This window comes from Phaethon aethereus, assembly GCF_964289735.1.
Source record: "Phaethon aethereus genome assembly, chromosome: 13".
NCBI classification, from domain to species: domain Eukaryota; kingdom Metazoa; phylum Chordata; class Aves; order Phaethontiformes; family Phaethontidae; genus Phaethon; species Phaethon aethereus.
Genome location: NC_138589.1, coordinates 8,621,381 through 8,636,074, shown reverse-complemented (window position 1 = coordinate 8,636,074; position 14,694 = coordinate 8,621,381). Strand labels below are relative to the sequence as shown.

The window sequence follows — 14,694 nt, the reverse complement described above, 5'->3', positions numbered from 1 at the left end:
GCTGACCCTGCGTAAAGCAGAAGGCTGGATGTCCTGAGGTTCATTTCAGCTTGAATGATTCTCTTATTCATGGATATTTAGAAGTTCAAGAGCTTCAATTCCCTTCCTATCTCCCCAGCAGCACCAGATACTGAACTCTTTGATAAGAAATTAAGATTACAGTATTAAATTGAAAGTACAAAAGAACTGCAAAGTATAATTTTTCCAGTACAAGAAGTAGAATGTATCTGCACTTACTTTCCACAAAGTGCTGCAGAGGTGCTAAGTAGCAATTTATCTTAATTAAAATCAAAGTAATTTCACAAGTTGGTATGAAGCTGAAGTACCAGCGTTAACATTTCAGTGCTACAGAAAATTCAGTGCTATTTTTCAAGCCAGAAGTAATTTTACATGTCAAATAACTGACAATGCCTTCAAAAGGACAGAAGGATGCCATCTTAAAGGATCACCATCATCAACATCAAAAGCACTTAACAGCATCTTAAATGTCTCTCATCCAAGCCTTAATTTAGCTATTTCAGGAACCAGAATGAGATCCCTGACAGCATCGTTTCCCGCTGTGGAGAGTCTCCCTCACTAACACAACCCAGTAATCAACAACATTCCTGCCACACGGCAATTACGTGCAACACGTGGACTGGTCCCGTGAGATTACGTACAAACACATGCTTATTAGAGAAGCCCCCAAATTATAAGAAAAGTGCACTAAGTCAACTTTGTTTGGATATCCCAGATGGCTTAGAAGAGTTCTGCCAGACACTGCATATACTTCGTGCATGTCTGCCTGTGTAAGTGATGATATTTGAACCGCAATGATGAACTACAACACTCCTGATAAAAACTCAGAGTTGAAATTAAAGATACTTTGACCCTCGACTCCCCCCAAACATATGCATGCCTATTTAGCTACTGTTAGCTGCTGAAGGTTTGGAAAATCTAAGGAAAACAACAGAAAATAAGAAAAAGACTCTTAAACTAAAGGAATTTTTTCAAAGGGTTACATTTCTTAGCACTTATTTGTCATGCAGAAGACAGATGAAACAGTATTATTAATACTGTAATTTTGAAAAACACCGATTGAAATCAGAACCATGAAATATAATATAGGTTTTTACTTTACACGGTATCATTCACACAGTCATTGCAATGAAATCCAATTATATCCATCATATACTTTCTAAATGTTCCCATGTATGGTAACACTATTTTAAAGAAACAAAATCAAAAATGATTTTTTTTTAGGCGCAAATCTGAATGTGTATTCTGTTTTTACTCTACTCAGAGAGTGATTCATAGAAAGCAATTTTAGAATCATAAGATCGACAATGAAATGCAGAGATAGAAAACAACAGGTGAGCATCTATTGTTACCAAGCACACTACAGAGTAAGATTTATCCATCTCACTGAACCAGCTGTGGGACTTTTTATAACAGCAGTTGTAGAACATTTCAAAAATATCACTCTTGTTCGATGCATAACCAGAGCACATTCTAGCACCACACGTAACTGACTCTGACAGTTTGAATTCAGAGTAATCCACATTTTCGGTGAAACTCATTCTGTATATTTCTATTCTAAACGGCAGTATTGTGTAATGTAATGCAAAACTAATTGTTCATGTGCCTCAGGACATATACATCAGTACAGAAGAGAAAAAACGGAAATGTTTGTCAATAATATAAATCTTCTGCTTCTTTTGTATTTGATAATCCAGACAATTGCTTTAAGCTTCGTGTTTGCTGTTACTATCTTAATAGGAAAAAGACTAAAACTGTTTTTTTTTTTTTCCTTTTACTGTAAGATAGAAATAGGTGGGTATAATGAGGACACACAAAGCTATTTTTTTGCAGTTTTCTGATCATATGATTTCTGTTACCTCGCTCGTATGAAAACAGACAAATTGAAAAGTGGAATGAGTGTATCTAAAAGAAAATTTTAATTAATACATAAAATTCAGTCAGAGAAATCAAAGATGTACTACTTCCCCTTTTGTTAAATTCCATTGCACAGCACCACTAATATCATTACCTAAAACATTTATGTAGATATTTTACTCCTTCAATTAATGATTTTTGTAGGCTAAAATAAGAAAAATATCATTATTTAAGTGCTTGAAAATTTGTTTTCAAACTCTTCAAATACTTGTTTTTCAACAAGTAGAAGAGAGAATGCTTTATTGCCTGTAAAAACAGCATCTTTTTCACTTTGAAAAAGATCTCAGGTACTTGAGAAAAATTGCATTCACCCCACCTCACTCAAAAAGGGCTCCTTTCTTTCAGAGTCCACATTCTTCTATACATTAGGAAAGGCAGTTCTCTTGCTCCAAAGCCCATTAACAGGTCTTTGAGCCAAAACTGTGGGATTAACACATCTCAGTTTTTACACTATGGCCAGAAACCTATGACGCAGAAATAACGCATCCAGACAGCTGCCCACTTCCAGGCCACCTAACACAGGCAGGGAGCAAGCCGTGAGCCAGAAAGCATCTGGAAATTGGTAGCCCACTCTTGGCCAATACCTTTTCTGGAAGTGCCAGGGTTTCTCCTCCCTTCTATGACAAATACTATCCCATCTGATAGAAAGATGAGTATCAAGAGTGGCCTGAAAGAACTGGCCACAACAACAGAAGTCCTTTTCCCTGGAGGCTCCCCTTCTACTGTACATGTGCGCTGTAGTTCAGCTGCACATAAAAAACTAAATCCAGTGATTTCAGGATGCATTAGGCTTTCAGTGCATATGAAGGTCACCTGAATTCTGTATACAGTTGAGTAGCCACTATTGCACAAAAATTAACTAAATTACTTATACGTTATACCATTAACTTACGGTGTTCAAAGCCTGGAACACAACAATCCTCAACACTGACTTAGCAACATAGAAAAAAGTAACTAGAGCAGTAAAAGCCATTTTCAATGCTGGAACATGGCTCACAGCCCCACAGCTGCTTTGAGAAAGATGAGCAACTTAGAAGTGATGAGATGATCTTGTAGAATCTGAGATTTATTAAAATTACAGCAGCTGCAAGGCCTCCTCCCACCCCCACTTCAAACTGGTATAGAGGAAGGAGGAAAAACTTCTACCAGTGACTAGCTGGAGCTGATAATCAATGCTGTCAAATACACCTTTTCAGCCTAGAGAACGACTCCACGAAGACCTGTGGTTTGCTGTAGGTTGCACTGCTGTGTTCTACTTCAGAGCTGCTAGATTTGTAAGAGGAATAAAGCTATAACCTTTCTGTTGTGCAGAGAACGGTTATAAAAATCATCAAGCCCACAAAGAAACTCTAAAATGAAGGGATTGAAATAATACTGATTGCCTCAGGAAACAAATGAAAAAATCATACTGAATACTTGGTAAAATTAAAAGAAATATTAGTCATCTCTAAGAACAACATAATATCTAGAGTTTCTACAATAAACAGTACTAGGGGCTTTAAAACAAGTTTCAGGGAGAACTCAGTCTAATTTTCCGAATCTAGATGAGAGATCTAAATCAGCTAGCAGATTTGTCCGTAGCTATTGCAGGTGAATTTAAAGTCATCTGAGGTGTCCTAACACCTGCCACAGTCTAAAACAGCATACAGGATTCTACTTCAGATCTGACAGCAATTCTTCTGTTGCTATGGAAACATTCACATTCTTTTAAAATTTTAGTAGGTCTTTATCTCCTTAAGTCACTCACATGTATTTTGTTGGCCTTTACTTTTACTCCATCACCCCAAAAAAAGAAAATTTATCTGAGATATTTTCAAGATTTATAAAGATTAAATCATTAAATAAATTAAAATTTATGGTGAAAGATCATCCTTCAAATAATTCTCCTACGTCTGCTTGGCTTTCCAGTAGCCATCCAGCTATGGCAAAGAAATTATGAGAAATAATACTGTAGACTGACAAACGTCAAACAAGATCTTACCAGAACAACTCCAAAGCCTGACATGCCATTACGTGCCCCTCCACAGCCATATGCTCCACAAATTCTACAGGTGTGTTTTTCTGATTGCTATGCATTTTGCTGAACTGTGTTAACTGTTTTTCATTTGGTTTCATCAAATGTCACAACAAACAAGCAGGAAGGACAGAACCAGGTCCAGTTACCGTAGGCAAACTATGTTTTGTAAGGCTGTAATCTAATTTGTCATCTTTCAGATCCGAGATCGGTAAGTTCCTTATTAAAAAAACCAACAAAATTCTGGAAACCAGAATTCCTAACTACACTCTTAAGACCTAAAAAGACCCCCATAAGACCCTACAGCAAAAACTGAGCAGAGGTAATGGATATATAACGTCTTCTACTTTTTCAGTAAAAGACTTGCAATCTCTCAGTTTCTCATCGATTCCCTACAATCACCTACCTGTTCCACAAGGGATACCATCCCCTTGTTGAAACACATTCTGCTCACCACAAGGGCTCATTATTATTTCCCCCAAATTGTACAGTGATTAAATAAACAACAGGAACTGTTCCTAGTGTGTTGCCACAAAGTTTATGTTCATCATTTCTCATGACAATTAACTTATTTAGTCAAAGCTCAGAAGTTGGGTCATCTGATCTCACAATGACCAAATTGAATGAAACTAAAACATTTCACTTCCAAATATATCTGGGAAGTAACGTTTGAATACATTTCTACCTGAAGGAAACATGCAACACATGGGAAAAACTGCAGACATATGAATGAAGATACTGATATTTTCCACTGTTTAAGAATGGAAAAGATAAAATGCTTTAGAAGAAAAAGCTCCATCCCCTCTAGATGAGTCTGAGTGTAAGAAAAGACTATTATAGATATGATTCTTTAAACAGGTTAGGCCAGAACAAGTCATTATTGCATGCCATTTGATACTGTCATTTTTAATTAAAAAGTCATTCTAAAAATATGCAGGGAAAATTGCTTTCAAGTTCCTAGGTAACTTTTAATACTTTTTAATACTTCTTTCTAGCAGAACAAGAATCTGTTGGCTGCTTCACTTCTAAAAATAAAATGACAATATTTGGCTGCTAATTTTTAACTCAAATGTCATTACATTGGAAATTATTTTAAAATTGAAATGACACAGTGAGACTGCTAAATTAAGTATAAAAATTAAATATACTGAGTATCAAAATTGGTATATTAAAAATCTGATGTATTTTTAACTAAATAGTTGATCTCTACCAAAAAAAGAAACAATGAAGGAACAGAAAAACTGTCGATGTCCAATGCTACTTCAGAGCAGGTTACAATAAAAGACTCTACTTCAGAAAAATTCTGATCTTATGCAAATTGACCCACATGACCTCTCCCACTACTGCATCACTTCCTTCTAGAAACATACCACGAACAACAGATAATGTAACTTTTCTTTAGCACGCTGCCCAGTCATCTGCTACTCTCAAGTAACAGCTTTGTATCTCAGAGATACACGCTGTTTGTGTGTAGTTTGCTTTCTACAGTGAAATTACATTCATTGAGAATATTTGTCTCAAATTTACTTCAGCAGAAACACTCAAATGTCTTTTACTACTTATATTATTGAGAGTAAGGAACTAAATTTAGAGCTAAAGAGCAGTTGTCTTCTGATATAAGAGCACCCCAACTACTCAACAGTGAAATGTAAGCAGCCTGTTACAGCAATATAATCCTTATGAAAAGTCTGTATTCTCCCCTTTGACCAGAAAGCAGTGCAAGTATCATGAATTGAGCATCCACTTGCTTTATGTGTAGATCCAACTCCACTGCAACACTGTGTATCCAGTAACGCTACAATCCACTGCCTCTATTCTGTGTTATACTTCCTTAACTGACTGATAACTGTGTGCTTTTCTTGCCAATACAGAGTGATTTTCTTGCTAGTAGAAAAGTATGCTCTAGCCTGTGTTCTAGAAATTCTGGGTATTTAAAAGAGAAAACCTACACTATAAACTTCGGCTGCAGACTGTAACAAGAAGCACCTTACCAAAGTACGTTCTGTTCCTTGAGCAAACAGTACATTCACCTATAGATTCTGAAATATAGATCAGAAGGTACTACTTACACGGAAAAATTCTACTTTTGTCAGTAAAGCAATTATCAGTAATTCATAACCTGGTTAGAAACATGTATGGCATATTTTATAAATTCCTCTAAGTACACTACAGTGGGTTTTGCTGTCAGCGATAAGCAAGTTCTTTATAGGTCACCTTGGCCTATTGAGTAAAAACATTTATTAAGGCATCAAACAAACATTAGGTTAAGGTACTATAAGCTGTAACTTTCAGGGCACTGTAAATACTTAAAACAGATTAGCACACACTTTAAAATAGACTAATATATAGTAATTCACTGCATGAATTATGACCATGTCTTTCAAAACAATGTGTTACAAACAAATGAAGCTGAAATAGTATAATAGAAACCCAATCCTGAAGATACATAGCCTAAACAAGTCTTCATATACCCTTTGGAAATGTACTTAATTAATAACAGTCAAAGACACAGTAGAACTAAGGGGTAAGGGCTGGTTCAATTTGGGGGGGGGGGGCATGTGTATACGCAATATATTTTTTGTCTTTACTATAAAATAACTCTTTAACTTAAACTGAAGAAGCTTATTTGAATTAATTAGATCTTTTTCCAACTCTTAACACAAACCTTGTTTGTCATCTCGTGCTAGGGCAGTTATGGTGCTTAGAATGCAGTGTTTTGCAATCAAGAAAGTGACTTATCAGAAAGATCCATCATTTTCTTGAGTAGAATTATCCATCATATAGAATTCTAGGCATGCAACCTCTTCCACCAAACCCATATTTTTTAGATAGGTAATAAATAAGTAAACAAATAAAAGTCTCTTATATTATTAATTACAGGTGAGGAAGTTCAGTTTTTCTTTCCTGAAAAATAATTTTCCTATTTCACATTATTTCATAAGGCACAGTATATTCCTTTGCCTTTGCAATTCCAAACTCATAATACCTGATCCAATCCTAGCTTAGTTAAGTAGATTGCACTTTTTTGACACGTTGTATCTTCGCAGACTGGTAATAAATGTTCACTTTGTCCGTCCCCATCTGTCAAAGAGAAAAAAAAGATCGTCAGCTTTGTACTTGCAAAATCAGAAACCCTGTTTGCAAGAGATAATCAGATGTGATTTTTTTTTTTAAATGTGAAAAATTAACAAGATAAACTAGAGCTTTTCAAAATCCTTAACCTAATCATCTATTTTGGGTCTTTTGTTTGAAGATTGTCTTTGTAAATGTACTTTCACCTGGACCCATAAAATAGAGAAAATATTAAATTTTATTTCTGATGATGTGATATATTTAGAAAAATTAGTGCTTAGTAATTTACTCAATCCCTGTGTTTAGTTGAGAAGAAAGATACCTTTAATTTAAGTCTACCATCACAAGTCTACCACACAAACTTACTTAATTTTTCTGAACTGGTTTTAAACTCTCATATTATCAGCAATTCTTCTTCTTAAAGAGTCACAAGTTCACATGTTAATCTATAACATAAGATAAAACAGGATACTGGAAAGTTGACTAACACAATGGCTAATAAATTCCAGGCTTACAGAATTAGGCAACTCTGAGTAATTTACAGGTTTTCAAAAATGTTCTTCAAGCGCCTTTAATCCATGTATTTCCAAAACTGTTAGCAGAATAACGACCTTTTAATGTTTAAACAAGCAATGTCTATTTGCATCTAGAATTCTGACACACAGAGCATATGGGGGGGCGAGGGGGGAAATTAATTTATTGCTCATCATCTACCGCAGGAGAAAGCCCTGTGTTCACATGGTGACCCTGCAGCCCTGCCTAGCGTATCCAGACATACACTGCCCTCCTACTAAGAGATAAGCCACCAAGTTACCTCCTATGGGCTGGGAAGGAAGAACAGAGAAGTAGCCTAATGTAAGCTGCATTAATGGCTACTGCTGCAAGTCCTGTTTATAACCAAACTTGACTTGCTAGAGAGATGGTATGCCCCAGACCAGGAAAATTTCTGGGAATCCGCTCTTCCCAGCTATGAAATTGAAGTCCATACTGTAATAAAAAAATTCATCTTTTCAATTGCCCCTTAGCCGATACAGTTCTGGGGAGCTTGGTGTTAATATTTTCAGCGGATTTCATAAAGTCGCATGAAGAAACCGCTTTAGTTAATATGCAAAAACTAGGTCATCTGCCAAAGGCACTGAATCTCTTATTCATTTCCCAATATACCTACTGACCACAGCCTAAACGTTCCATCGTACTCTACTCGTACTATAAGAAACGCTTTCTCAGCCTGCCAAATCGTATTTCTATGAAGCTGAACCTCCTTTTTGTATATATCTATATCTGTGCATAGTTAAGTGTTCTAGGTCCCTCCCTTATTACATAAGGAATTTGGGAGATGGAAAGTAGGGTTATAAGGGGGAGGAGGAGTGATGAAAATATCAGACTTCCCCAAATATCTCTAAGTGATAAAGCCAGTCACCTTTAGTGGTTTCCTACATCCCATCTGCTTCATGAATTATTTTACCTCACCGCTAAACCCCTCTCAAATTATCACAGCAGCTCTGGTATCAAGGCTAGACAATTTAGGATGCTGAGTAGCCCAGGTGGTAGAAATCCAGCAAGTTTGCATCCGAAGAGACGGGAAAGGAAGTTACCACTGAACAGAAGAATTAACATAGCAGCTTTTGAATTTGACCAGTCTGAACTCAGCACCAGCTTCTGAAGCTGTTGTTTTTTATTTTTCCTTCTGCATCATTCAAGAACAACAATTAAAACATGTTACTCACTTTAATTTTTGCTTACATGGACTGGAATAAAATCCTGTTTAGACTTCAGGCTTTTTCTAAACTTAAAATGGGAGAAACGGTTTAATTTGCAAATGATAAACTATGGAAGTATTGAAGGCTTTGCTAGAACAGATTAAGTCGCAGAGATGTAGGTGTTTTGCGAAATATAAAATTTAAATTAAGCCCTAATCTTCTAATCACATTTCTACAGAAGTTTCAGTCTAAAGTAATTTTAGAAGATTTTCAATGACACATGAGGACAAAGAACCTTCAAATACTAACTTCTTCTCTTGTGTTTGTTTGTTAGAAAGGGACAAGGACAAGGATGTTCTCATTTTAAATTATGCTGTGGAGCAGAGGAGAATATAAAATGTTTGATTCTACTTAAAATTGCAAACATTCATCTTGTTATGCTGATAACTCAGTTTGATAGTCTTGGTAATTAATGTTCAGTAATACTGCAGTACCTTGACAAGAACAACCTACATAGCTTTGAAGAATAATGAAACTATAGGGCAGTAAGAAGGATGGAACTTTCACATAATTAGATACAAAGCCACCACCTTACAGGTACCAGCGTTCTAGATAAATTACGAGTTTAAGAGTAAGATTTGATAAAAATAATTCAGTACAATCAAAGAATGAATAAAAGGTAAATATGCATCAAACAACACACCTTTTCCCCTGCAACTCAAAATAATATGACACACTTTCCATATCGGAAGGACAGTTTCCCCAATTCCTTTGACCAGAACGTACAGGTCCATTTATGTAACTTTTATTATAGGCTCCTGTTTTCATTTGCAATTTCTCTTCAATTCTGTGTAACATATATTTAAAAATCCAAGAGTTAAAAAATAAATTTGTAAGATAAGAGAAAATTCTGCTGGGAATTTATGGCACAGTTTTAAAAATAAATTTTGCCAAGAAAAATCCTGGACAGTCTGAGGGGCCATTCTTAAGCTCACCTAGATCTCAAATTACTGCTGTATCCAGCCTCCAAAAATTTTCCAGACAGAGATATCCATCTTATGAAGACTGGTTGCTGGGGGTTTTGTTCTGTTTTTTTAAACTCATGCTCAGCTGAATTTAAAGATCACAAAGAAATGAGACATAAACATATTAGTCCAATAAATTAGTATGATTACATTTGTATTAAGCATAGATGTCTGAAACTAAATTTTATGCTAAGCTGGTGTGTTTTGCTAAATTTTCAATTCCTTAAATCAGTATTTTAAAATTAATATTTTAATAAAATCAATTTTATATGGCTTTACAGTATGACACTTATTCTGAAGTGACACAGGCTGTGGGATTCATATAAAGGTGACCGCATGGTGAGACGATCGAGGATGCTGAGCTGTCTAAAAGCACTTCCATTTCCTTCCCTCCTCCTTCAGAAGTGTATGGCTCCCATCAGCCGATCTAGCTCAAGAATGGCGCACTGTAGAATCAGGTTAAGAATCAGCACCAGCACACTGAAGAAAATAGAAATACAGGAGCAGGGAAAGGAAAGGATAAGCTTGGACCACATAAGTATTGATTTGTAAGTGCTTAACGTTGCAGAACCGCCTTCACAGTTGAGACACAGAAAAATTACAAGCTTCAAAAGCAGGTATTAGAAAGCAGAATCTAAATAAAAGCACCTCCTTTAAAACTTCTTCATGTGGCTCCTAAGTGTAGAGATTTCCATGCGTTTTTGTATTAACTTGAAAAAAATAACTCCTGTTGCTTTCAATGTGGTACCTGATTTACAGAGAAATTACTTCCTGAATTTGTCATACTGGATGATTAAAGTACACCTGCAAGTATTTTACCTATTATGTGCTTAACACATAGAAAAAGATTATTTTTCAGAACTAGGTATTTATTTAGACATAATTAAAAATTACTATGTTTTATATACTGTGAATGAGAATTGTGCCCATTATTGCTGACTAACACAACGACTAAGAAGAACATCACAAAAGAGAGCTAGAACAATTAAAGCATCTAACTTTCCAACATACATTTGTTAACATTTACAGTATACAAAATAATGGGCACTTTATAAATCTGCCTTACTGAAGAACTTTGTAACTCTTAGCATTTTTCATCCATTACCGTATGGATTTTAAACAATCTCAGTTCAAACTGCTGGAAATCTCAAGGTTACGCTTACTTGCAACTTCAATGGAATTTGCAGCAATACATGAGGCTAAACATACTCTAGACGCCAAACGTCCTTTGCTAGCACATCTCAACTTAAGCCATGTTTGACCTACCAATAAAGACTCAACTGTTAGCTAGCATGTTCTCAACACACAATTCTGGCTTGACTGTGATACTAAAGAACTACACGGTTAATAAAGATCAAGTTTTACAGGCAGTGGAAAAGGCTAGAAAAAGAACAGTCCCCACCTACTCATCAGCTGCAAATCTGTACTTATGTCAAAATACACAAAGACAAAATTGGCAGTATTATGCCATCTAGGAATCATGTGAGAATTATTACTTACAACTCCCCATCACTGTATTTCAAAAAGCCCGGGACACAAAGCCTTCTTGCTAGCGTTTTGCCCATGTCTGTGAAACGTTAGCAATCCAACCCAGGAATAACCAAAAAGACACAGATTGTGCAGATCACTAGGAGCACACCTCATATAGGGAGATTGTATGAGAAAAAAATACTTGCAGCTGCAGCTTTAACATTAATTGTGAATGTTCACACTTGGGAAAAAAAAAAACACAGCTCAAATCTTTTCAATCTATTCTAAAAGTAAATTTGAGTGAGAGAAAGCATAAAGACCCTTCTAAATCAGATTAAGTACAACATAGTGTTATGAAAAAGTGTTATATGTTCAAAATGCAATGCTAGTGTACTGTAGCATAAGCACACACTTTAAAACAAATGCACAAATAGCAAATGGTGCCTCAGTGGTTACTCCAAGAGATTCATTAACCCCAAGGTCCTAGCATCTCACTGAACTGCACATCTACATGTAGATGTGCTGTCTGTCTGCTAATTCGTAACGGTGACTCTAGAGTTTGTGTAGTTTCAGCTCTGACAGTTAAGAAATTGCTGTAGCAGGGTCTACTAGGTTTTAGCCCTTCCAATTTGAACCAACTGGATTATCACCTCACATTGGCATAGACTTTTTTTGAGGGGCAGAGGGGGCAGGGGTAAATCTGTCAGTTCTGTCTGGTATCTAACTTACCACCTACATCTATCCATAATTATAAAGAAATATATATAAAGTAACTAGACTGAATAGGCAAATAGGCAGCAGGCCCTACAACAGAGAAAAGATAGAATGGAACCCTCTAATACCAAACTTTTTTTTTTTTCTTTTAAGAAAAGACTGCTGGTGAATTATAAAGTTCTTTCACACTTTAAGAAAAAAGATACATACATACATACATACTGAACTTCTTCCCAAACCAAGATGTATCAGAGATACGCTTTTAAAGCAAACACACATGTTATTCACTTAGCATAAGTAAATGTAGGCAAAAAATACTCAATCCAAATCTCAGAATTCCTTTAAAAACATAGAAAAAGATCAGAAAAGTGGTATTTTGCAACCAAGTTCAAGGGTTATTAGATTCATTGCACATGCTTGTATGATGTACTTTACAACATGGCCTTTGAAAGCAAAACAGAACCTGGGGAAGTGACAAGTATCACGATCACTTAATTCAAAACTGGTTTGTAATACAGCAAAATAAAGTTGCAGTTACGAAGAGCAAAACAGCTTTTGGTAGGTGTATGATCCAAACATTTTTACTTTAAACAGCTATGTAGTTCTGCTGCAGTGTAATCTTACTTCTGCTCCTTTAAAAACAGAAGTGGAATCAACTTTTTTTTTTGAGATGACTGATTATTATAACTTATTACAGGTGTGTTAAAAAGAAGTTGTTTTCTGGCAAACAGAAATAAGCTGAATATGCAGGCTAAGCCAGTGAACACAGTCTAGCTTTCACAATTCTGAACCTGTCACTACATAAAAGCAAGATACCATGAAGTCCTCATGCCTTGAGAACCTACTGTTCTCTCTTGAGAATACACATTCAAACTAGCTGTGGACCCTGTATTATTATAGGCCTTCTGTCAGTGCAGTGTCCCCAATTCCCTTCAAGAACATAAGATAAAAAAAATGTCCTCAACATAGTAAAATAAAAGCCAGGAAGTTTTTCCTCTGCTATTGATTTAAAGTCCAAATAAGTATAAGGCATCTCTTGTTTAATACAATACATCCTAATGAGGCTCTATATGCTTTTTATTTCACCATACATATAGCTTGCTCACATCTCTCCCTCATGGCTTTGCACAGTTCTCATTCTTCTTTGTCATGAGCCTTTCATTTGAAGTTCTAAAGAATAGTACAAAAATAAGGAGGAAAAAGCCGTGTTACGGTAGTGCTCAAAACAGTACCTTTCTAGGGCAGGCAAGACAACTACAACCAGTACAACCGAGTTTGATATTCAAACAAAATAAACGTTTGTTTGAAAGCTGATTATCTTAAATTTATGTTCTGAAGTAATAAGATGATTAGAGTTTTTTTGTCACTCTCTGCCCTAAGGTGTTCAACGAGATGGTCATGAAAGAGAGAATTACCATAAATTACTAAGATAATTACGCATTACTAAAAGAATCAATGTCTGCTGCTTTTAGAAAATGTGACTCACAACTTCAAAAAACAGATGCAAAGAGCTTTTACAGATGATTCGAAGTTCTGTGAACATTAAAGAAGCCCTTATAACACTCTCCTTCACACTAAATCAATTGTGACTAAGTCTGTCTATATCCTTCCAAAGAACCCATATTCGCACCTCCAGTGCAAGAAAAGCATTTAAACACAGCGTGCCAGCAAACTGCACAAAGAGACTTCCAGTCTGCACTGTTGGATCAGATGCAGCCTTCTATCTTAAATGGAAAGACTATATCAAATGTACCAACTGGAATCCACGCAGGAAAATGAAATTAGATTAAATACAAAATGAGAACGCCCCTGCATGCTAAACAAAAAGTAGCACTGAAATTCCTGTTGCAGTTTATGCTGAAAACTCCCTATCTCCAACTATTTCATATTGTTAAAACAGAAACTACAAAGCCTGACTGTACAGCTTGGAACTATCTAATGTTATACATTTAGGAAGCCCATATGGCATTAAACCCTCACATGGCAACAAATGATGGGGATAACACTAATTAAAGAAAGCCACTTGTGTGACTACATTTTGGGTTGAGAGTTCTTGTTATATTAACCATCAACATTATCAAAGAAAAATTCAATCGTGAGGCGATTAAGTTGTTCAACAATGAATGAATAAGCAAGTGGCACACGCACCACTTGACTAGTTATTAGAAAGAAAGCAAAGTAATTCTTAACGTACAAACCTCTTTGACAACAGCTAGTATGAAGCAACATCAATTTTTTTCCAGGAGACGTTAGCATTTGTCAGCAATATGTGAAAGAACTTTGCAAGATATGAGAAACTCATTTCCCCCCCGCCAAAATGGATGCTGCTTTGGAACTACGTTTAAAATTAACTGGACAAAAATATCTCACTGTATCCAAGTCATAATAAAGACTTGGAGAGAAAGAAACAACAGAATTAGTGTTTATATTTTGAAGGGAGTCAAGTACATATAGAAACTTACTTAAAGAGAACCGAGTAACATATCACCTATGGCTGTAACTCCAGCCAGTCTCAGCCCATCACATAGCACTCTCACAGGTGCCAAAACATGCCAAAATGTTCTAAAATATTTTCCTCTTGCAAAATTAGACAATTATAATCCCAACTATGACTTTATTATATTATTTATTATGTACCCTTTGCAAATTCAGGGAAAACAAGAACTGTATTAGAAAAAGTACCTCTCGGATTTTCGATAACAACATTGATACAATTGTACCCAGCTATAATTTAGTGGCAAAGGGATGAGAAACAGTTCAGAAA

The 14,694-nt window shown here is 35.8% G+C and overlaps 1 protein-coding gene across 1 annotated transcript in view; it reads right to left on the bottom strand.

Annotated features, from left to right (window-relative positions):
* The window catches only part of ITFG1 (integrin alpha FG-GAP repeat containing 1), an 86,855-nt gene that overhangs the window by 36,228 nt on the left and 35,933 nt on the right, over positions 1-14,694 (bottom strand). The window contains exon 9 of the mRNA XM_082005665.1: positions 6,936-7,030. Coding sequence (XP_081861791.1) covers positions 6,936-7,030 — 95 coding nt within the window. The remainder of the gene's footprint in view (positions 1-6,935; positions 7,031-14,694) is intronic.